The sequence below is a fragment of the Thamnophis elegans genome, chromosome 1, assembly GCF_009769535.1.
Source record: "Thamnophis elegans isolate rThaEle1 chromosome 1, rThaEle1.pri, whole genome shotgun sequence".
NCBI lineage: Eukaryota > Metazoa > Chordata > Lepidosauria > Squamata > Colubridae > Thamnophis > Thamnophis elegans.
The window spans coordinates 106,952,721-106,977,305 of NC_045541.1; the positions used below are offsets into that span (position 1 = coordinate 106,952,721).

At 39.7% G+C, this 24,585-nt stretch overlaps 1 protein-coding gene across 2 annotated transcripts in view; it reads right to left on the reverse strand.

Annotated features, from left to right (window-relative positions):
• TP53I11 (tumor protein p53 inducible protein 11) overlaps positions 1-24,585 on the reverse strand; it is a 75,341-nt gene that overhangs the window by 6,327 nt on the left and 44,429 nt on the right. The window contains exons 2-5 of one of the 2 annotated variants that reach the window (XM_032209111.1): positions 20,635-20,782; positions 13,799-13,857; positions 9,692-9,740; positions 6,825-6,921 (exon numbers count right to left, since the gene is read on the reverse strand). In XM_032209111.1, the coding sequence (XP_032065002.1) occupies positions 6,825-6,921; positions 9,692-9,740; positions 13,799-13,857; positions 20,635-20,763 (334 nt within the window). In that variant the 5' untranslated portion in view covers positions 20,764-20,782. Of the gene's footprint in view, positions 1-6,824; positions 6,922-9,691; positions 9,741-13,798; positions 13,858-20,634; positions 20,799-24,585 lie in introns of both variants that reach the window. The other variant, XM_032209102.1, reaches the window with a different exon arrangement.

Here is a 24,585-nt window from a genome sequence, read left to right on the forward strand (position 1 = left end):
CTAGTGCCCAATTTGAAGATGCCAAATCACTGCTTAGGTAAGATGATTCACCCACCTCAACGGCTCCTCATCAAACCTGCTGGGGCTCTTTCACAATCTCTTCCCAAAGGAATTTCTGTTTGGAACAAACTTGTGGGCGATCCTTGTCCTCTCCTTAATCTGGAAAAGAGGTATTAGGAGCCGATCCCTTTACTGGTTCTTATTTCTATTGCGGTTGCCTGCTATTGCTATCTCTGGAAGTGTGTCTCTTGAAATGCTCTGAGGCTTGGAAAGATGGAAGGAAAAAGAAGTCCAGAGGAACTTGAAGGATGAGGCAGGGGACAGTCTGGCATATATATTGTTGCTATGAATCAACACTGACTTGATGGTACAAAAGGTATATAATCAATCAACATAATCGATCACATTCCTCACTGTTTGTGGGTCTGACACAGCAAAGATCTTTATGCCTTGTCTTTGGATTGTCTATGTACTTCAACAATCAGTGGAAAGATAAATATAAGCAATAAAATTCCTGCAGAAGCTCTAGAGATGACAGTTCACTAATTTACTTCTAGCAACTGCAGCCTGTTCATATATTTCAAGAATAAAAAGCTAAGGCAAAGCTAATATTTTCCTATTAAACTGTTTGGGAACAATGTGGTATGTTGTCCCATAATTTAAACCTGTCCTTCTTGAAGTAGGAGAAAGAGAACACACAAAATTTGCTTAAAAGGAGGGTTCCAGCATAGCCGAATTACTCTGTATTTTTATTTGTGGCCAGCAGATGCTGCTGCAGACTTCAAAAAAGAATAAGGCAGGAAAAGTTCTCCCTCTGCACAAAGAAGTGACAACCAGACTCAAATCTATTTTGTATTCCTGCAACCATGAAAACGTAGTGTATGCCTTCTAAAAGCGGTGCCCATACAGTCCCAACTTTATTTATAATTTCTCCCAGAAAGGCAATAGGAATGTGAGTACAAAATAGCACTGGGTTGTGAAAGCTAAAAAAGACTCATAGCCCTGAAGCAGATCATTTTAGACATCAAGCCAGCAGCTGTGGTTCAGCTTGGATAAATGCTTTCACATTTAAAAAGAAACAAAAAGCAGGCCATAGAAGCTATGGCTTATCCTTCTCCCTAACTAGATTAGTTTAATTTTATTCTACTTTATTGCACATGTCTGTAGGGTAGAGTTTGAGTCTCTTTATTTGTTCAATTTATGTTCCATTTTCTCTGGAGTTGCTTACAGTTCTGCACACACTGTATATCTCACCTAATTATATTGCCAGAATGACAAGCTCATAAGAAAGCTTCTGCAGAGATGCAGGGCCTATCCCAAAGACACTATTGAATGGCCAAGACTTGAGGCTCCCTTAACCAGCTCTTTTTAATCATTTAATTTACCCTGACCACACACACAAAATTTAAATTTCTATTTAAATCCTCTGTTTAATTTCACATGTAGTCTTAATAGGCGCCATGGTGGCCCAGAAGTTAGACTGCAGTATTGCACACTAATTCACTGCTCACAGCCTGGAATTCGAATCTGACTGGCTCAAGATTGGCTCAGCCTTCCATCCTTCCGAGGTGGGTAAAAGGAGGACCCAGATTGTTGGGGGCAATATGCTGACTCTGTAAACAGCTTATAGAAAGCACTATAAAGCAATATATAGAAAGCACTATAAAGCAATATATAAGTCTAAGTGCTATTGCTAATGCTAACTGACTGAATACAGAGTGGATGGGTGGGAGAAACCAAGCATATGAGTGAATCTTAGGTGGGTAGAAGGCAGTGGTGGGTTTCAAATTTGTTTAGAACCTTTTCTGTAGGTGTGGCCTGTTTTGCGGTCATGTGGTTCAGTGGTCATGTGACTAGGTGGGAGTAGCTTGGTGGTCATGTGACCGGGTGGGCATGGCCAACTTGGAAAATGTGGTGAAACCAAAATTTTGGGCACAATTGTGGTCATAAGTTCTTTCTATTTCTTTCTTTCTTTCTTTCTTTCTTTCTTTCTTTCTTTCTTTCTTTCTTTCTTTATTTTTCTTTCTCTTTCTATCTTTGTCTCTCTCTTTTTCTCTCCCTCTTCCTCTCTTCCTTCCTTTCTTGTGTGTATCTCTCCCACTTTCTTTCTCTCTTCCCTTTCTTCCTTCCTTCTTTCTTTCTCTCTCTCTTTCTCTGTCTCTCTCTTTCTTTCCCTCTTTCTCTTTCTTTCTCTCTTTCTTTCTAAATCACTCGAAGGTTTGATGAAAGCAGTCACAAGTTTAGGGTGAAATAAGTCTTTCACCAAAACTTAAAACAGGATTTCAATAAAAACCTCTAGGTCAGCATCAAGTTAAGGTTTTGACTTTTATCCAGAGCCCACCAGCTTCAAAAGTTCGGGACAGACTAGGTCTCTCCAGCTTAGATTTCCCAAATAGCCCTGGCAATCAGGAAACCATGGGTGTGTGCCACCTCTGAACCCTCAGTCACCCTTGATACTACAAAAGGACTTATAGATGCTCAGCTATCATGGGCTTTGGTAAAGTGGCCACCACAAGTGATGGAAGGCAAGCAACGCTAGGAGGCATCAGAAAAGAAGGCTTGGATGAGGGATGTCTATGGGGAGTCTTGGTCATCCAGGATGTCCAAAGATGCTTTTCTTTCCAAGAGGAAGCTGGACTTTCTGCTTTTTCTTTGAAGACCTTTCACTTCTCCTCCAAGAAGCTTCTTCAGCTCCTCCAGAAGCTTCCTCAGAACTGAAGAAACTTCATGGAGGAGAAGCAAAACATCTTCAAAGAAAAACCAGAAAGTCCAGTTGCCTTTTGGAGAAAAGAAAGCACCTTTAGAAGAAACGGATGAGGGCACCTGGTCCTAGCCTGTGCCCCTCATGTCTGGGCATCCATCCCAAGGAAGGACTCAACCCGTCTTTAAAAAGGGCCCATGCTCCACAGCCAGCCAATCTGCAAAAGCGCGGAGGTGGGCAGGGGAGGACGTGCATGTCCCACGTTCAAGACCATTCATGTCCAAGTTCCCCCAATGTAGTGTCTGGACACGCGGGGGAGTGTAGGTGGGTGGGCAAGCGATAAAAGTTGTGGGTATGCATCCCCCCTCCCACGCAGAAAGCATCCCCGCCTTTGCATTGTGTGGTTTCTTTAACCCTCGGCTGCACTGTGCTTTTGCAAAACAAGCCTGCCCTCAACTGAAAGTGGGTGTGTGGGCAGCCGCTGTTGCTACTCACATTGTTGTTGAGCTCCTGAAGAGCCATGGTCATGTTGGCAATCCGGAGGGCAGGGGGAAGAATTTTCTCTTCTGCCTTACGACCTCCTCCTTTATCCAAAGCAAGATGCAGCTAGCGGAGAAAACCACGCGGTGGCCCAGGGCCAAGGTGCCCCATTTTAAAGATAAACCCCTTTTCTGTGCCAAGTGGGAAGGAAGCCTAAGCAAAAGAGGTGGTGGAGAGCTGGGCAGAGGAAGGGGGAAACCCTAGCTAGGGCTGCTGCCACCAACTATAAGACAGGTAGATCAGGGCGGCATGCTGCTGCCCCTTGTGCCATGCTTTGCAGGTGCCAGAGCCCCACATGGACCTCTTATGTGTTGGGCAACCTGGTTCTGGGAATCCACCCCCAAAAAAGACTGACGACCTGTCGCTCTGGTTCTTGCGGCTTTTTCAGGGGTTTCGTTAAAAAAACGATCTTGAAAACCTGAAAGGTTGCTTTGGGAGGGGGACAGATGGGCAGCATCATTCAAGATCGTCTGCAGAGGCATTTTTTAAAAGAACCACCCCCCAAAAGCCGCAAGATCTGGAGAGATGGGTGGGCAATCTTTTTTTGGGGGGGAATCCCCAGAACCAGGTTGCCCAGTGCCCTGAAGGGGTCCGTGTGGGGCTCCGGTGGCTGCGAAGCATGGAACGAGGGGCAGAAGTCCCCGAACCCAGCGAGGCAATGCAGCTCCAGCAGTTTCCCCCTTCCTCTGCCCAGCTCACTCATCTTTCACCTGGAAGCTCTGCCAGCTGGGCCCCTGCCATTTCATCTCCCGAGAGATGCTTGGGACAGAAACGCAAATAGCCACAACTCGAGGCTCCCAAGGAGGATGCTGGACACCGGGGGTGGTGGTGGCACCCGCTGCTGCTCCTTCTGCTGCTCCCAGTAATGCAGGCTTCTTGGAGAGCATTAAGTTGCAGGCACAGTGGCGCACCGATTCCAGCAGCTGCGTTTTCTCTTGAAATTTGCTGTCCCGACAACCTGAAGGGGACATTCTCCCAGCAGCATCTCAGGCGCTCCCACCCTTAGCTGTGAGAGAGTGAGGATGGCTGGGCACAGTTTGGCACCGCCCAGCTAAGGGTGGGAGCGCCTGAGATGCCGCTGGGAGAATGTCCCCTTCGGGTTGCCGGGACAGCAAATTTCAAGGGCAATGAGGTACGCCTTCAGAGAAAGAAAGAAGGCATCTCAGAAAGCCCACTCCCACTACCTCTCAGAGGTGGGGCGATTGGTGAGCCAATCAATGAGCGGTGGGCAGGGAAAACATGGTGCGGACGGGCGGTGAGTGAGCAGTGCCAGAACAGGCTGGGCAAACAAGTGAGCGAGCAGCAACCAGACAGGCGGGAAGAGAAGGCAAGGGGGGGGGACAGGCAGGAGGGAGCATTCCGGTACTGTCCCACTGGACGAACGGGTTCTAAAACATATGGTAAATTTGACAAACCCCTTATGGCATACCGGTGCAAACTGGGAGCAACCCACCCCTGGTGGAAGGAATGTTTTTAAAGAACTTTACAAGTATGTATGTCTGGAGAAGAGCCTAATGCTGGGAAAGACTGAGGGCAAAAGAAGGAGGGGATGACAGAGAATGAGGTGGCTGGATGGAATCACTGAAGCTGTAGGCATGAACTTAAATGGACTCCAGAGGATGGTAGAGGACAAGAAGGGCTGGTGGAACATTGTCCATGGGTTCACAATGGGTCAGACTTAACCCTAACAACAAATGTCTATGTGTACATTTGCCCAGGCCTAAGTGTGCATGCCTGGATTGATTTTTTTTTAATGAAGAAGGAAGGAAATGACTGGACTTTAATCAGTGTTCACGGCTTTGCCAAGAATAGTCTTGCCCCACAAAATTTCAAAACAATTTACACTTTTACACCATTTTATAAATTTACAGTCTTAAAAGGACCATTTAGTGCTACCATAAATGTTTGCTTGGGCTCCAGAATTATACAGTCCAGGAACAATTTCATTACCATTGATATCTCTGGTGTAAATAAAGCATCAGAATAACTTTGGGACTGATTAGTAGGTGGTAAAATCATGATGACTAATCTCCGTGCTTCTGTAACCTGACATTTAATTATTCTAACATCCTATATGCCCAGCAAATCCCAATTTTGCATTTGAACAGCTCAAGCTTCTGACATTCCTTGTGAGTGAGGTCTTAGTTCCATGGCTTTGTCTCAGAGTGACGAGCATACACACAGATACACAAACACAAAATTGTAATACTGGAGTCACATTCCGACATCATAGCTAGAAATTTGAATCCATCAACAGAGAAGTAATACCACTGAAATTAATTGATTCATACATCAAATGTGCCATGTAAGTAAATAATGAACCCTGCCTTGGAATAAAAAATGTTTTTTTTTTCATCTTTCAAACAGCATTATTTTCTGTGTGTCTGAGAAATGGCATTACAGGCTCAAGTAATATTGTTTCCAAAGTTTGTGTAGAAATAAAGAAAAAAATATGGCTGATTTCACTTGTCAAGCGAGCTAGTTTCATACCTAGATTCTCAGTTATATGTTTGCCTTGGCATTAAAGGTAAATTAAAATGAAATAATTTAAAAACTCTTGGAGCATCTTGAATAATGAAGTTTATATGACATATTACAGTCTCAAAGCAGCACATTTCTGTGTGCTGGAATCTTTGTATCTCAGTGAGCAAATTATAACAGTGCAATTTCAATATCATTATTCTCAGATGACGGTGATGATGGAGATTTATTCTGCTCCCTAGGGACTCAAGACAATTAACAACATTACAGGTCCTTATTTACAATACCATCTTTCCAGAGCCTGCTAAATGACTTCAAAGCCCAACTTGATTGCACAGTATGCGTTCCTTCCGCTGGGCAAAATTCCATGGAAGAAACTTTATGAAGATCAACAGTAAACATTCCATTAATTTACCTCTTGTCCAATGGCAAGTGATTACAAAAGTTATAATCCCAAATCACCTGGGGCTTAGCTTCAGTTCCAACAATTTCTATGCAAAGACACTGCACACTTCATTATCCTTCCATCCCAAAAATAAAACCCCACTCTTCTAGGCAGTACTCGACTTATGACCATAATGGACCCTGCTTGTTGCCATCATATGGCTGATTCAATGTTACAACTTCTTTGGGAGTGATTGTTAAGTGAATACCACAGTCATTAAGAGAACCAATGGTTTGCCTGGGCATGGTTTTGTCAAAAAATGGGAGTAAATGTTGGTTTTTAGCAAAACCATTGTAAAATGCATTGTGGGACTGTGGGACCCTGCTTTGAAACTTCAAAAGGTTGCTAAGCGACAAATTGCAAGTACAGGATTACCTGTATAGTATTTAGTCAGTTATTCCCAATAGACTAGACCAGAAGTGGTGTTCAACAGGTTCTGACCAATTCTGGAGAACAGGTAGAATGCCACCTCTGACTGGCCCCGCCCCCAACTATTCTCTGCCTCCAGCTGATAGGGAGAGAATGGAGATTTTACAATATTCTTCCCCTGCCACGCCCACCAAGTCACACCCACAGAACTGGTAGTCAAAATTTTTGAATCCCACCACTGGACTAGACCACGTCAACATCTGGATGTATATCTCATGTATTACTTACTAAGTAAAGCTCCTCCATAAAGACGGATAGGCATTTTGCTGTTGACTACCTCTTCCTTGAAGATGGCATCATAGATTTGATCTGGAAAGGTGAGAGCCTGGAAGAGAAAAACAAATTTCAGTTAAAAAAAATCCCTCCTGTAACTGAAATATTTAGTGTCCAAAGAAAAGGATTTTCATTGAAAATAGAAATCGGATATAATTAAATCCGTCTCAGACAGATGTCAATGCTCACAAAGAGAGGTACACTTGGATCATTGTTTCAACTGAACAACAGTTGCAGATAGTAGTGGGAAAAGAGAGAGGGAAGCTAAAAGAAGCTACTAAAACATGGTATTTTGTTCTTTTATAAGACAACTGCAGTGAGATTACTATACACTCAAAAGTGGAAAAGTTTGAGGAATGGTTGGTGAAGACAATAGAGTTTGCAGAGATGGCTAAATCGACTCCTTTGATTAGAGAAGGAACAATTATCTACTTTTATGCTAACTGCAAACCCTCTAGCGCATGAAACAAAAAATAATTATGAATTATGAGTTAGAAAAAATGGATAATAGAAAAAAGTGAGTTTTTGTTTTAATTATAGATATAATTTTGTAATTATACTTATATTTTCTGCATATATTTTTTGTTTTGTTTACTCCTTGTGTTAGTTTTATTAAAACTGTTAATAACGTTTATATTTAAAAAAAAAACAAATAGAGAGAAAACCCAATCTTTATTGCAGAGAAACATAGAGCTGGAAGAGTTTAGATAATCCTGCTCAGTGTAGCAATCTCAGTTAAAACATCCCAGGCAGATTACTGTCTTGATTCCATTAGAATAATTCCAATGAAGAAAAGCCCACCACTTATCTGGTTTTATTGATTCCAGTCAAATTGTTGATTTTTTTCCTTATAGGTTCACTGAGAACATATGCACCAAAGATAAATTCCTTGTGTGTCCCGTCTGTTCTGTTCTGTTCTGTTCTATTCTATTCTATTCTATTCTATTCTATTCTATTCTATTCATTATAGTATCAGTGCATGTTTTCCTGTAAGCTAACTTCATTAGTAGTCTGCACTTTGGAGCATGAGATGCCAGGTCTTGTCTATCTTCTACAGCAAGTGACATCATTTAGTCCTTGACTTCTGATCACAGTTGGGACAAGAATTTTTGTTGTCAAGCAAGGTGTTTGTTAAGTGAGTCACATCCAATTTTATAAATTTTACAAATCTTAAACAAATCAACTGCAGTTGTTGAGTGGATCATATGGTCATGAAACAATTTTGGCTTCAACATCAATTTTACTTGTCACAAGCCAGCTGAAAAGATTACAAATGGTGATCATATGACCCCGGGATGTAAATAGATGCCTCTTTTCCCATCCACTATCCACTAGCTGCACGCTATGTTGTCTCTTATCTGTCCATTTAGGGGCAAAATTTTGATTATGTGACCATTGGGAAACTGCGGTGGTTTGTGATAGGACTGGTTGTAAGTCACTGTTTTCAGTGTTTTTGTATCTTTGAACAGTCACCAAATAAATGGTTGTAAATCAAGGACCACCTGTATCTAAAAAGTGCTCTTGAACTACTGCCTCCTCCTAAGGCTTCTTTTAGAAAAAATGAAAGCCTAAACATACCACTCCAGTTTCTTCCTAAACTTAATCTCTGATGCCTTTATCATCTCCATTGCCATTGTATAAATCTAATTCCAATTCTCTGAATCCCTCTTAAAAGTGGTGCCCAGAACTAGAAGCAATGCTTAAGTATGATTTGACCAAAGCAGAATAGAGTGGCATGATTATTTCCTCTGATTTATAAATTATACTTGTATACCATATTAAGGTTGTTGATGCAGGCTTTAATTCTATTTGCCTTCTTTGCAGTCTCGCCTCACCACTGGATCATATTCAATATGGATCAATTACTACTAGAAATCTTTCACAAGTTGGTATCCCACTTCCTTTACCTGTGCATTTGATGTTTGATTCTTGACTGAAGAACCTGTCTGTAGTAAGTTTCATTCTGTTACTACAGACCATTTATCCTATCAGTAGTGTTTTAAATTTCTTTTGCTCTTTTTTTCTTCTAGGGAAGGGGTCCCCAACCTCTGGGCTGCAGCCCACTACTGGACCATGGCCCGTTGGAAACCAGGCTGCACAAGTGGTGGCTAGCTGTGCACACATGCACCAGAGATGGTGTTCAGCCAGTTCTGACAGATTCTGGAGAACCGGTAGCAGAAATTCTGAGTAGTTTGGAGAACCAGCAAATAGGCTGGCCCCGCCCCCTGCCTCCCAGCTGATCTTCTTTTGTTGCCCTGAACAGGAGGACAGAGCTGGAAAACAGGTTAGTGGGGTAGGGAGGGAATGAGGATTTTGCAGTATCATTCCCCTGCCATGCCCAACAAGCCATGCTCACAGAACCCATAGTACAAACGTTTGAATCCCATCACGGACATGCGCGCAGCTTCACTTGCATGAGCAGCAGGTGATTGCGCCTGCCCTCACATGGAACTATTCCATCTCCCCCTATCAGGTTACCAAGCCAGAAAGATTGGGAACAGCTGTTCTAGCGTATTAGGTATCCAACTCAAGTTTATGACACCCTGCAAATCTGATACAACTTGAACTTAATATTATATTAGTTCACATTAATAATGAAAACTAATGAGACAAGGGCCACTTGCTATCTCTCCAATACGATGAAGAAACATGGAAATATTGATGAACAATGGTCAAGGGACTGAATCGGAGGACATAATTTTTTTATAGATTTCATAGAAGTCTTATAAATCACTGAGAACAGAATGCTAAAGATGTCTAGAGACAGACATTTAAGTAATTTGATAAGATAACCTCAATATGAAAATGCTTCCCCTACTTACCATGATGGCAACCCCAGAAAATATGATGGCTGACACAAACTGCCAAACCCTGGAAGTTCAAATGAAAATAAGGTTAATTATCACATCCTTTAAATAGGGCATCAGCAATAAATGAAAACTAGTTACTTTTACTTCTGCAGAAAGGGTCATCTGAGCAATTCCTGAAAAGAGACTGCGAAATAAAACAGGGTATAGAAGAGAACAAGATGCTTTTTAAAAGCAATTTCAAAACACTTGAGGGCAGGAATCACCAGGCAGTCCAGAAAGAGCATGCACCTGCTAATTGTCTATCATTAATGTTAGGTAAGTCCCCCGTTGGGAGAGCAAGTGAGTTCAGCAAAGCATTGTGAGAGTTGTGTTGGAGAACACACAAACCAGCATATAGAGACACTGCAATTTAAAGAGGCTTTTACTTTCGTAGAAATAGAGGTATCAGAGTCCATCAAACAGTCCAAGTCATACACGGATAAGAGAGTCAGTCATCATTGTCTTTCAGTTAAGGGATAATCCAAATAACATAGTCCAGTAATATATAATCAGTTCAGTACTCAAAATTTGCTAGCAGTTGCAAAACTTACAATAGCTCACGGCACTCAGGTCAGATCAGATCAGCCAGCATCTTACTGACAGAGAGTTAACAGTCATTCTGGCTCCCTCTTATGGCCGATTGAGGAAAACAGCAACCAATCACATTTTACAGTATGATTTAAAGAAACAGGTACAGCATTGCTATATGATTTATATATTGCCAACCCAACAGTTAGATTATATTCCTAACAATTAATATCATCCAAACATTGCTAATGGGGTTTTCTTTGTAAAATAGGATGTTCCAGCTAGTAAGGGAAGTTAAAAAAAAAATTAATACCTCCTCTAAGGAATTAGAAAACCTTATTATATTTATATAAACCCCAGCAGTCCTCCAGATCTATTGAAGCAAAAGTTCTATCATTCTTAGAACAACAATAAATAATACAACAATAAACAATGTGATAGATATTTTAATGCCACAGGCAATCCATTACGATTGCCCTGTTTAGCAACTGTTCAAAGATGCGTGCAAACATTTAGGCACTCCTGCTTAAATTATATTCTTTAAGTGAAGAGAAGCCAATCTACATGGCACAAAGTTAATTTTGGCATCTTTTTGGTTATTTGAATGCATACTTACTATTTATCTGCAGCTGTTTATAGATTTATAACAGTGACTACAGTAGGTTTAGACTTTGAAAAACTTTTCAGCCAGTCCTTAATAACACCTCCTTTGGCAGAAATAACAGCTTCCAAATGTTTCCTCTTTAGTCAGTTGCAAGTGTTACAATCCTTGATTTTGGATATTTTCCCACTCTTCCTTTTAGAACTCATCTTGCTCAAAATTTCTATTTTGTGGAGATTGCAACGGGTATTTGCAGATAAATGTACACAATGTTATTGTGGCACACACCCAGGGCTGTCTTAATGCAAGGGCCTGTTGGAGACTTGCCCGTGAGCCCTACGAGCATAGGTGCCCCCGTACTAATCTGTGTATGTTAAGCCTTCAATGCACCTTGTATATAAATACAGCAACGCATTTATTACATTTTACTGCACTTTTTTATTAATACTAACATGCAAATATATGTTTCATTTTATTGACCATTTACATTTTTTATTCCTGTGAGTAATTGTCATAGGGGCCCCAGTACACTGCTTTGCCCGGGGCCCATAATGCTATAAAGATGGCTCTGCACACGCCTTTTACAACAAGGGACTGTGGCTCTGGATTAACATCACCCTCCTAAGCCTTGTAAGTTGATGCCACATAAATATGTCTTTTAATACTCAGTACTTAAAACAAACACAAATCTGAAAATAACTTTTGCCTCTCTCAAATTTCTTGCACCACATGGGATGAGGTGCCGCCTCGGTGAGGGTGCTCTTTTTCTGGTTGCTCCTGAGCGCCAGGCCAAATTCTAAGGCTTGGTCTTCAGCAGTGTTGCTTTTGTGCTCTTGGCTGTTGTCCCAAGCAAAGCTCCAGGCAGGAATCCCACCAAGATTTGCTGTTTACCGTAGCTTGTGGTCCTTGGCTTTGGGGAAGAAGCATGAGCTGTGCTGAGCCTTGGGGCAGTGGGGGTGGGAAGTATTTCTGCCTGACTGCAGCTGTTTTTTCCCAAGAGCAGACAGCACTTCAGGAAATTTTTTGGATCATCATCTTGCTGAAGTAACAGCTTCAGTTTCTTCACTGAGAGTAGGACATTAATTTTTAGGATGTATTTATCATAATTAAATCCATTCTTCTTTTTCCCCCACCCATATAAGAAACTCCTGCAATGTTGATTGTCCCATACTTTCAAAGCACAATAGATCCAAAACAGTGTTTAAGGATTGGCAAGAAGTTGTTTTTTCTTCAAATATTTCAGCCTTGTCCTCCAAATGTATCATATTTCTTGTGACCAAACACTTTGAAGAACAACTGTAAACTACACACGTACACAAGGATCAGCTAAACTTTTCAACCTATTGTTTACAGTGATCTGTGACTTCTGCTTTGCAGTTCTGACTGGTTTTCACACAGTTATGCTTCTTTGTCTTTCATATTTTCCTTTGGCAGCAAAAAATTCATTTACAATATTTTTCATTTCTTAGCAATGTCTCTCACAATAGAAATTGGCAGCTGGAAGCATTTACAGAGGGTTTTTTTTCCTGTAGCTTTCCTGCTTTTTTTTTTTTTTTTTTTTTTACTATTTTTCAAATCTCTGAGGAGTTTATGATTGTTGGAAGTAGAAAGAGACAACAATCACAACCTAAGAGGTTAGATGAGTCAGAATATTGTTTCATTGTCTTCACTTGGCTAACTGTAGTCTATCATCTTTTGAAGCCTATTCAAAACTTTACAAGAATAATATAAAAAATATGTGTATGCTTGTGTGTGTCCAATCTTTTGCCTCTACCATATTCACTGCTTCTTATTCTGAATCTGTGCTTTTATTTTTACACACCACTGTAAACACTTGGTTGAAAGCACTCCAAAACATTCTCAAGTTTCTTATTGGCAAGTTGTTCCTGATGAACTTAGGGAGAAGGGAAATAAACTTTGTTCTTTGTCTGATGCATCAGCCTAATCATTTAAGTAGTATAGTGGCTGCAGGTATAATGCTCCCTGCATTGTGGAATGAGTCATGTTTTTCCTTATTTTGGAAGACTTTACTGAATTGCTTCCCATCAATAAACTTTTCAATAGATAGAATGGATACGATATTGGATTAGAAGTCAAGAGACTATGAATTTTAGTCCTGTCTTTGGCATAAAAGCCAACTCGGCGATCAGTCATCCCCTCTCAGCCACAGGAGAATGACAATGGGATCCTACTTCTGAAATGTTACCCGAGAAACACTGGAACTTGTCTGTTTAGCAGTCAGAAATCAAGACTGAAGCACACAAAAGACACACCAGCCTGCAATTCCCTAATCTAGGAGTTTTAAGCGGCATTTGACACTCCTAGATATGGCGGCATTACGTGATGTATCATAACTTTTTTCATCTTCACTAAACCAGGCATGGGCGTAGCCAGTGTGTGACACATCCAGCCTATGGGCCACGAGTTTGACAGCCTTGTCCTAGTCCACGTTCAATGTCTTAACCACTGTACTCTTGAATTCTGTTCCTTTTTAGAGCCATTCAAACTCAAGGTTAACTTATAATTTTCAAATATCCTCTGGCAGCACTATAAATCCAATTTCAAGAGCCGCTTAGCTCTTGATGGATTTTTCTCATCCTTGACAGTAAATTGAAGGGAGAACTTCAGATCCACATACAATAGCCAATCACAAGAACATCCCATGGCCACATTGGCCAACTGTAATTAGGACCTTTAAACTTAAAGCTTTCTCCTCACCCTGTTCCTGCATACATATTGCCAGAAAGTATTCTCTATATTGGTAAGCTATGGAACTAGGACTAGAGGCAAAGTTGTACTTGCCATTAATTTCACTACATAGGGGTTTTCTGACTGCAGGATGATCATGCACACATTTGCAGGAAAAGCAAGCATGCTTGAAGCCAAAATGAGTAAAATACATAGCATCCCTGTTATGTATTCCTGGTTCATAGTTTCTGAATGGAACTTACCTGAGCCCCAAAGGTTCCCTCACTGCAAACTTGATTTCATTGCCCAAGACTTGACTGATCTGGAATTCAAATGGACAGAATAAATAAACTGATTCAGAGCCATCCTGAAAAAAAAACAACTTTTGAGCAATAAAATGCATGCAAATTATATTTCTGGTCCACCCAAACATAAAAAAAGAACAATTAATATTTGCTGAGAGTGAAACTGTGACTACTAAAATAGCTCAATAAGGTCTAAACCACCTTATACGAGTTTTATTTTATTGCCACTCTACAGGTGAAAGATTTGGTCTATTACTCATTACATTGCAAACTTTCTCAGGGGCACAAAGCTAAATTCCTTTTGTGCCCTTGTTAATCCAACTGAATCAGTCCAGTTTAGAAGAAACTGTTGTTTGGCGAAAACATACATGTAATGAAACAAATTGCATTTTTGCAATGGCTGCAAGGAAGATAAGAAGGCATATCCTGACAAACAGTGCCGCTAATATTAGAGGGGGTGTATTGAATGGACATGGATTGCTGTGATTTTATTTGAATTTTGCCAAAACCTGTGGTTGAAAATAAATGTTTAAATAAGCAGTATACCAGCTGCTACTCTCATAATGTGTAGTCTACAACATTCAAAACTATTCATATTGTCAACTAATTATATCTAGAGAATGCCAATTTGGAGAAGTATTGGTCTAAACAGATGGCAAGTAAGTTGCCTACGCTTGAATCAACAGCCACCCTTTATATGGAATTAGCAGCATCAGCCTTCCCCTGATGCCAGAAAAGGCAGGAAGTTGAACTGATGGTTTGGCTACTGGGTATGGTGGTGTATTGAGATACTTCTCAGCAATTTAAAGCTGCCTCTTTATGGGAAAGGACAGTTTATACACAAAATTGTTATATCAAGAAGTCAGGCAGGCTCCGTGTATTATCCAACCTGTGTCTCTGGTAGCAATTCTCCGGGAATTCAAACAACTTGAGTGGCTTGCTAACAATGTCTGAAACAGACTCCGAGTTTGTTTTTTGGGTTTTTGCACAAATAAAATGTGATCTACCACTTGATTATGATCCCTTTGCAAGCATCTTGTGGGAATAGCATGGTCTGGTTGTGCAAGTTCGAACAAGAAAGTGGGAGGATAGGAAATGGGAGCAAAGAAACTCAGAATCTCAAAGTTGACTGCCTGAAAAACAAACAGTCCCAGGTGACACAAGAAAATTGTTGAAGCCATAAAATCTTTCATCTCATCCTTTCTTCAAAAGACAAACAATGGTTAAAACTGTTTTTTTTTAAAAGACAATTACACAGGCCTTAATTTTAAAAAAATCTATATATAAAAGGTAAAGAAAGATCAGTGACAAAAATTGTGGAATCCATAGAAAGTTATCTGAATGTAACTGAAAATTACCAACACTCATTTTAGGTTACATCTAATGCAGCTGTTTCCAACATGGTTTAGTACTTACTAGGATGATTGTTCTCACTCCAGGGGAGAGACCCAGAAAATGTTTAATACTTTCCCAATGGGTTGCGCTCAATACTCACAACAGGCAAAAGAATGGATTTTATAGTTTGAAGATAAAAAAGAGTGAGTTTAAAAGGCAAAATTTTGCCCCCTGTTGCAAGATGTTTGTTTTTTAATTTTTATATAAATTCATTTGCCATCCATTTCATGGCAGAGAGAGGGAAATATAATAATTACTGAACAAGGAATACTCCAGCAAAATTATCTTTGGGTAGTTAAGAAAGTACAAATCACAGGAAAGAGAGAGGCCCAAGGAAGCAAGAACAAAGGCAATTTAAACAACCTTCAGTTGCTTCCTGCCATCTCCAGCTTAGCACTATCAACTAGGAAAGCACACTTTGCATATGCATTGCATCGTTATTTCCTGCTTTTAACAAATGATACAAAAGCAACTGAAAAGAGAAAAAAAATAGAGTTAGCCTTCTGTGAGCTAGCTGGGTAGGGCAAAACCCTGCTACTTTATTGGGCTATATGGTGGCTAAACATAGATAGTCCCAAGGGTGCCTTTTCAAGAGGCAACTGGACTTTCTGGTTTTTCTTTGAAGACATTTTGCTTCTCATCTAAGAAGCTTCTTCAGTTCTGGATGAGAAGTGAAACATCTTCAGGGAAAAACGAGAAAATCCAATCGCCTCATGAAAAAGCACCTTTGGGACCATCATGACCTGGATAACTAGAATCTCCATAAACATAGATAGGTTTCCCCAATATAAAAAACCAACACGCCTCATCTTACAAAGAGATCAATTTCCTCTTCAAGAAAGTGATATTCTTTGGGGTGGAGTGGAATTGCAAACGAAATCACCAAGTCATACAGATGGAGCTTCTAAACTTTGGGATTCTACAATCTATAGCTAGCGCATTACTACATAAAAAATAAAAATATTTTTCTTTTGTGAGGTTTAAGTCTCACATGCCAATTAGAGAGTTGTGTAACCATGGACATTTTCAGGACATGAGTTATTCTTGCCCATAAGTCCTCTTACTATTCCAAGTTTTGGGAACTCTTACTACAAGTCTAATTATTGTCTGAAAGTTTGTCATACTTTTGGTTAGACAGAGAAAGGAAGAGAAAGAAAGAAATTTGAAACTATCTACTATGAGGAGAATCTGGCAAAAAAAACCAATCCATAAAATAAAATGGAGCACAAAATTATTTCTTTATATAAATTGTTTTCCCTTTAAATAACCGTATTATGGACACTTTCCAATGACCTTTTAAAATTAACAGCATTTTAAGGTAATTCCAGTTATCAAAAAAATGATTACTGTAATTCCATTCTCAGAACACAAAAGGCTACATACATGAAAGACACCTGTTCAGAAAGTCATCTGACAAGGATCATTCTAAGTTGCTAAGCAACTGCTGGGGTTCAACGACAAAAGGTCAATCCATTAATTAAAAATACAATATTTGTAAGCAGCAGAGTTCACACAGAGAAATGGACCTTGCAATCACATGGAGCCAAGAACCTTCTCCCTACTTTAACAACACCACTTATTCACTCTGTGAGAGAGATAGGCAGTTTCTAAAATTTGATATGTAAATAAATAAATAAAAACACAAGAAGAGTAAACTGCTCTTCTGGAAAGGGTGAAAAAAATCTAGAGGAGAAAAAGGGAATGACACGTGGTAGCAAAGGAAGCTGGATTAAAGCAGCCCTGGAAAATCCCAGATACATAATTAGTATGGATGCCTTAAATTCATCACGCAGCATTGCCCCAATCAGAAAAGACTGGATCTGTTGCATATCTCTGGCACATTCTAGGCTTCCATTTGCCAGAATAAAGAGGCAAAACATCATCCTTTCCTCTGACGACTTGGGTTTTGAATTTGGCCATGGAAGTCACACTTCGCAACTTTTAGCAGCATGGGCTGTTGAACTCACCCTCTTGGGTCTTATTAAAATGCATTCATTCAACAATAAATTAGCAACTGCAGATTCTCAGCCATTAATGTTTCCTTAAATTTTTCTTTCGTTTCCTTTGCACTTTTTGTCCAAGGGCCTTTCAGTCAGGGAAAAGCATTTCATGTTTGTTTTTAATTTTTGTTTTTGAATAAGAAGCAGCTTCCAAGGATTACAGTTAGAAGTCGACATATAATAAGGAGGAAAGGGAAAGGGTGTATGTGGCCAGAGAAGTGTATAAACTCTTCCTTTCTTCTGTTTTGTCCATTCAAAGAGGAGCATTCAGAGGATATGCATATCTCAGTTGAAGTGTTATCTACCAGTCTTAATGATGGCGGCATATTGTCAGCATAAAATGTGCCACCCCCACTGACATTTCTATCCTACCACAGGGAAGTTACCAATAAATGGTAGTGCTTTCTGAATCCCTTTCATCTTTTCTACATGATCCATGTTTAGCTGCTACTTCTGATTCCAAGCTCATTGATAAGTCTGTGTGAGACACCAGTTGGAAACATCTAGTGGGCAAGAGGGCAATATCCCAAAACTAGTAGATCAACATAAAATGGCCAATAGGTTTTAGATTGAGTTTACACTCTATGAAGATACCTGACCAAATGGTCAGTGAAGTTATCCTGGCTGACTATCTGGTTGGGAAGAAAACCTAATTTAATTGCAGAATTATTAAGGAGAACATTAAGCTGCCATGGGTGTGAGTTGTGGATGAGTTGAAGACAACAACATGAAGATGTGGCAGGAAAAAAAAAGTTGGCTGGGGCAAGTTAAACTGAGTTAAGCTCTGTAGCAAACCTCAAAAGTCACAATTTTGTCAATTTAAGATCAATAAAATTTTTAAAAACTCTAAAAGTTTCATCAACATTTGCACTAACTGATATATAGTAGATACTTATCCAAATTCTACTGGTTGATAACTGTCCATGCTAGCTGGGTTGCAACCTATATAACCTTTGCTAATTTAAGAAAATCCAAACTATACAAGATGCAATATGCTTAACACTTGGATGGGAAATTATCGGGCATTGAATTTTAGACTAGTCTGGAAGTTGATGAAACATTCTGAAAAACAGCAAAAGATTAGCTGTACATTTCTTGGCCATTTCCTTTAAGGCAATTGATGCTCTTGCAATACATCATTGATCAAAAGCAAAAGAACATTGTGAAAAAAAACATAAAGAGAGAAGAGGAGAGATATGATAGCTGTACTGAAAAAAGAATTTTTGTGAGTTACCTAGAAATCAAAGCTCTCTATTCTTTCTGTTTAGAGAACCATAGGTTTTCTTACACCTACAAAGACATGTCTCTAATGAGGTAAGAACAGCAGCTTCAACCATCCACCCCCACAACCCAACCGCATAGACCTCATTCCCACCCACTGCTGTGAATGTATCGTCAAGCTTTTGCAATTAATTCACATACACAACAGTTCTGTATGTATGTGTTAGTAGAAAGATGAGGTTATGCAATTGATTAGAAAAACATTGGCTTCAACATAAGATACAAAATTAAGGGGAAACCAAAGCAATAAATACACACTATGAATTTCCACTTTCTCCTGTCTCATCTGCCTTGCCTCTGAAGTGGAGTTTCATTCCTTCCACCCAGGCTTAAATCTAGCATTTCCCCTTGGCCTTTAATTGGTTCTCCTTTTCCACCCCAGCATTCAATACCCTTCTTTCCAAGCATCAACAAAAAGATTAATTTTTTTAAATCTTGTTCGTTGAAATGCTACTTCGAACATAGGAGAAATCATGATTTCCAAGAACTCCTGTATACAGCCTCTCAATTCTAACTTCTGCTAAACAGTCTAAGAAGTTTGTCCTACAAGGCTGATCACTATTAGTAAGTGGGTCCTACTCCAAGACACTTTTGTGCAACTTGCACAGATTGTTCCCAACCCCCTTCCTTCTTCATGTATGTGCCCTGAAATCATCCTTCCTTTCTGATCGAATAAAATATTTGATTATTTAGGTTAATAGACCTCCCAAACCTCATTTCTGGAATCAAAAAAGGATAATTTTTGTTTTGTAGGTATGATCAAACAAGATGACTCAAGAAACAAGGGCTTGATGGAGACAAAATCTTTCTTTCCCTCAGCAAGTGTCACAATCTTTCAAAGTTAACATGTCAGTTAACATGCTAGGGAACAAAGCAGGCTCTTATTAGGTTTGAATCATTGTACATATACACAACCTTTGACATGAGGATTGGGAAATATCTGTATTGCTTCATACAGATCACAGCATTCTTACTCTGGCTGAAATTGACAGAAATTGGAGTCTAACAATACCCAGGGGTCATTGGTTTACATTTCATCAACTCTCTCATCTTTTTTAGAATCTTAGAAGAAATAAGAACCTTAAAGTAATATAATTAGTCCCCAAACACACTTACCCCCTCTCTCAGATGCACTCAATCTATCTGATTAACATTAATAGTGTGTTAAACAGATTTATCCTCTATTGAAAGAAAATTCAGATTTTGGATGTTTTTATGAACACAGCATATTCATATTAGGAAGTAACTACTAACTACTTCTATCCAGCTGAATACCCCATGTTCTACCAGGAATATGACTTTAGAGCTAGAAGGTATTCTAAAAAAACAGTTGTCAAGAAATGGTCAAGCTATAATCCTCCAAAGGTTGCTGGACTGCATCTCTCACCATCTTTTACAAAGGGCTATGCACTTGGAATTCATGGGTTTTGGAATTTTAAGAATTTCTGGATGATAACATGTTCTTCATCCCTGCCTAACTTCATTTCCTGCAGTTTTTGAAGTATGTGCTCAAAGTATATACCATATTTTTCGGAGTATAAGATGCACCTTTTTCCCTCAGAAAAGAGGATGAAAATCTGGGTGCAGTTTATACACTGAATACAGCATTTTTTGCCTCTCAAAACCTCGCCCCCTTCACCAAAATGGCCATGCATAGCCTTTAGGAGGCTTTCAGAGTGCTTCTGGGGACTGGGGAGGGCAGAAATGAGTGAAAAATAGGCCATTTTTGCTCAATTCTTCCCCCTCAACCCCCAGGAGCACTCTATAAGCCTTCTAAAGGCTATGCATGCCCTTTTTTGGACAAAAACAGGAGTATTTTTGCGAAAAATGGGCCACTTTCTGCTTATTTTGGGGGGAGGCACCCCCAGGAGCACTCTATAAGCCCCCTAAAGGCTATTCATGCCCTTTTCTTAAAATTGAAACAAAACAGGCCTGTTTTTGCGAAAAACGGGCCATTTTTGGGAGGTCTAAAGTGTGCAAAAACTTTTTTTTTATTTGCCTCTTCAAAATCTTGGTGCGTCTTATAGTCCCAAAAATATGATAAGTATATTTTTTCCAGCAAGAAGAATTGTTGATTCTAAGGGACCACAATTATAGATACTCTTGGCAGCCCATTACCTTTGACCTATGAACCTCGCCATCGTCATCCTCTCCACCAACACCTAAGATCTTCCTTGTCTTCAGACGACTCACAAGGTCTGTCTGGCTGTGCTTCTTCATCAGAGGGGGAGGCTGCTTGGTTGCCATGGTGATTCACGGGTACTTGCTGCCTTGGACAGAAACTGAAATTAGACAGACTAGAGGTTAGATATATTAGAAAAAAAAAAACGTGCATCTTAGGGAGGTTCAAATCCAGATTTTGTTTTTAAAAGATGTTCACGAACATCCTTTTCATTTCATGGAAACGATTTAGCCAAACACAATATGGCAAGTATTTTATTCTTTTGTTACAAACTTCTAAGTACTCCCAATAATTGCAGCAATAAAATATTTTTGACTGTGGAATATTTACTTCCTTTTGAATGATGAGAGCATGCTAAGATCCCCCTCATGGTGCATCTACAATCAGGGAAACTTTAGACAGGAACAGGCAAGTGTGGCAATAAGTTTTGCTCCTCAAGTCATGTCTCAAAGGACTCTTAAACATTTACAAGATCAGCTTTTTCATGCTTCTTAGTCTGAGAAGCAACAGCAACAAAACACTCAGGCATAGAATTCAGCTCACAAAATGGTGTGTGTGTGTGTGTGTGCGTGTGTGTGTAATCACAGAGCTCTGCCTCAGTGAAATGCCTTGCCTCACAAAGATATTGCACACCACGCTGGCACTGAAAATATTGGTCCATCACTCTACTCTGCCTCAGTGAAAAATCAAGGTTGGACTCATCAGCATCATTCAGTCTATCTACTTTCAAAACACATGAGGCTCTTGCTGGGAAAACTCAAGGGTTACTTTTCTTGAACCGCTGTCAAAATAAAACCTTTGTGCATAACCCTAGCACTTTATAAGCACTAATACATGGTTCCACTCCAATTTTATTTCAATAATGGTCAAAGTGTTCTACGAGTGCCAGAGAAAGATTTGCTTAAGCTAACAGTAAATTTAAAATTCTAGGGCATGAGTGTCAAACTCGCCGTGTCATGTTGCCATCACATTTCAAGACTTTTTTCTCCTTCCTAGAACTGGGGTGGGAGTAACAGAAGTGGGTTGCTCCCGGTTCAGCTGAACCGGTAGTGGCAGCAGTGGGAGGCTCTGTCCACCCCCCTGGATTCCTCTGTGCATGAACACAGTTAGCAACCCACCACTGGGGTGTAGCCTGCAGTGATGCATCCGGCCCATGGGTCACCAGTTTGACTCCCCTGTCCTAGGGGCAGTGGTAGGATTCAGCCAGTTCATACCACTTTGGGAGAACCGGTTGTTAACTTTCTGAGCAGTTTGGTGAACTGATTGTTGGGAGCAATCAATAGGGCAGAGAACTGGTTGTTAAATTATTTGAATCCCACCATTGCCTAGGGAGTAGGGTGGGAATCAGGATTTCTATTTTATTATCTTATACTCTGACCCAACTTTCCGCAACTTGGCATTTACTAGACACCAGGTACCACAAGTGATTAGTCCCTAACCACCATTGTAAGGCAGCTGCTGTAAGAATAGAAACCTTGCATCAAGCATTAGTTCATGTCCTTGAAGAGCAACCATTTTTGAATCATCTAGATAGGTTGTGGTCATCTCTGGCCACGCTGGCTGAGAATTCTGGGGGCTATATCCCTAACACATCTGGAGGGAGATGTATTGCAGATTAATGTTTTTTGGTATCTGCAGATTTCTTGGGTTCTGAAAAAAGACAGGGCAGTTATTGAAATCCACTGAAGGCAGCTGCTTTGTGTGCTTCATCTTATTAATTATAGTGGGTGTGGGAAGCTTTGTTATCAGCCAAGAGCCTGTCTTCCCTCCAGCTCATAGAAAGTGGGGGAGGTTTATGATTCCAAAAGACTTATAGGAGGTTTGCTGTTTCCAGTTCTATTTTAAAGACAAGAAAGTATAGCATTTAGTCTTGCTAGGGTGCCCCCATGGCCAAGATGCAGAGAGAGATTGCATAAATTAAAATCAAGTGATTATGATGGTAACATAAGCCTATTTATGAGAGACTGTGGGACCATGAAGAAAAACGGGGAGCACAGAAATGGGGCAGTACTGAGCTACACAGTCTGGAATCTGAAATTAAGAAATCATATGAACATTTCTTGTGATTATTTTTTATGGAAATATCTCAATTCTTTTGGAATTAATTTTTAAGCAAATATGCTTAGCAAATTGGCTTCATTTTAGTTTCCATAGATTAATTATAATTCATATTAGTAAAGTGCTTTCTTCCATTAACCACAGAGATCCAGCAATGGAGAACACTCTCTCCCCCCCTCTCTTTCTCTCTCTCTCTCTCAGTGTGTGTGTGTGTGTGTGTGTGTGTGTGTGTGTGTGTTTGTGTAGAAATACCCAGAATGTCAACTTCATAGAAAAATACAGACAACACCTTGACAGAGCAAGCAAAGGTGGAGGTTTCTTCTGCGAAATCCAGTTAGCAGTGGGATTCATTTCTCTAAAGCACCTTTCCAATTTTGCTCCCACCAGATGTGTGACTTTCAAAAATTCTCGGCAATAGCCTTACTGGCTGAAGAATGATAAGAGATGAAGTCCTCATAATTGAATGACACCTCAAATGAGAAAGTCTTTTAAAACTACACCACAGCATCTGTGTGGAAAAAAGTTGTTATAGAGACAAAAATCTAAATTTTCCAATCTACATGCAACATAGATTTCCTAAGGTAAACAAGATTTACATAAGTTAAAATTCATAGATCTAGAGAGCACCCCATTTGGTAAAGCTATTAAAAAACATAAAATCCCATTAAAATGCTGTAGTGCAATAATTTATTCCACTCCTAATTTTCTTTTAATACCCTAAAACTTTTCTCCCCCTATTGAGGACAGATTTCTTTAGGCATTTTAAAATTAGATGCAATACAAAAGCTTGGACTACAAAACTTTTAAAGCAATTAGAAAATATAGGGAAATAGAATATAAAATCTACCCAATACAATTTTGTCTCCTTAAGTAATATATATAATCTTAAAAATATATTTCAAAGCAATTAACAGAAACACTGATACAGCATGAAGAATGTTAATCATTCCATTGAAGTTAATTAAAAAAGGAGGAAGAGATAATTTATGGGCACTGAATTAGGCAACCTGAATAAAATAGCAAAACAAAGAAAAATTGCCATATTGATGAGAAACACTCTCCTAAAGTGATACCCTTAAAATTTTTGGGGACTTGAGGTCTCCAAATTCCTAACCAGTTTGGTAGGTAGGTAGGTAAGTAAGTTCTTTAAGTCTCCAAATTCCCAACCAGTTTGGGAAGGAAGGAAGGAAGGAAGGAAGGAAGGTTGTTTTTCAGCTTTTTAAAAATCCAAGCAATATGAGACACTGCACCCAATCACTGTTCTTCATGTATATGTGAGAGCTCTAATGCCCTTGCAGGACATAAGAGATTCAGCCTGGTCTATTTTATTACCCTAGTGTTACTTAAAATTTATTACCGTCCGATACTATTTAGTTATCTATGGCTGTTGTTGTCCCATCATACACAATACTCAAGTCCATTTTTACTAAAGTATTACATTTTTCTCGGTGGATATGTCCAGAAAACAAGGAAATTCCCAAACTGATTGGGAATTTAGAGTCCCTGAGCGGGTGGAAGATTTTGGCAACAGCCTCTTGCTTACAGTGATTTGCAAAGGATTGAAAGAGATCCTACACGGGGATCCCATGGGGAAATCGCTTCTCCAATTCAGGACCAACTGTGATGTGAAGAGGAGAATCTACGGGTGTTTTGGAAATGTTACTTCAGTTGATACAGCTTACAACTGCATTTCTTCTGAGGAATGATGATCATCTATGTGCATTTGATTTTTGATTCCTAAACTGAATGACATTGCAATTGTTTTTCCTGATAGTCTACTACTTTTCAGCTCATTTCTCCGTCTCTCCATTTCTTCATCCAGTTTATTA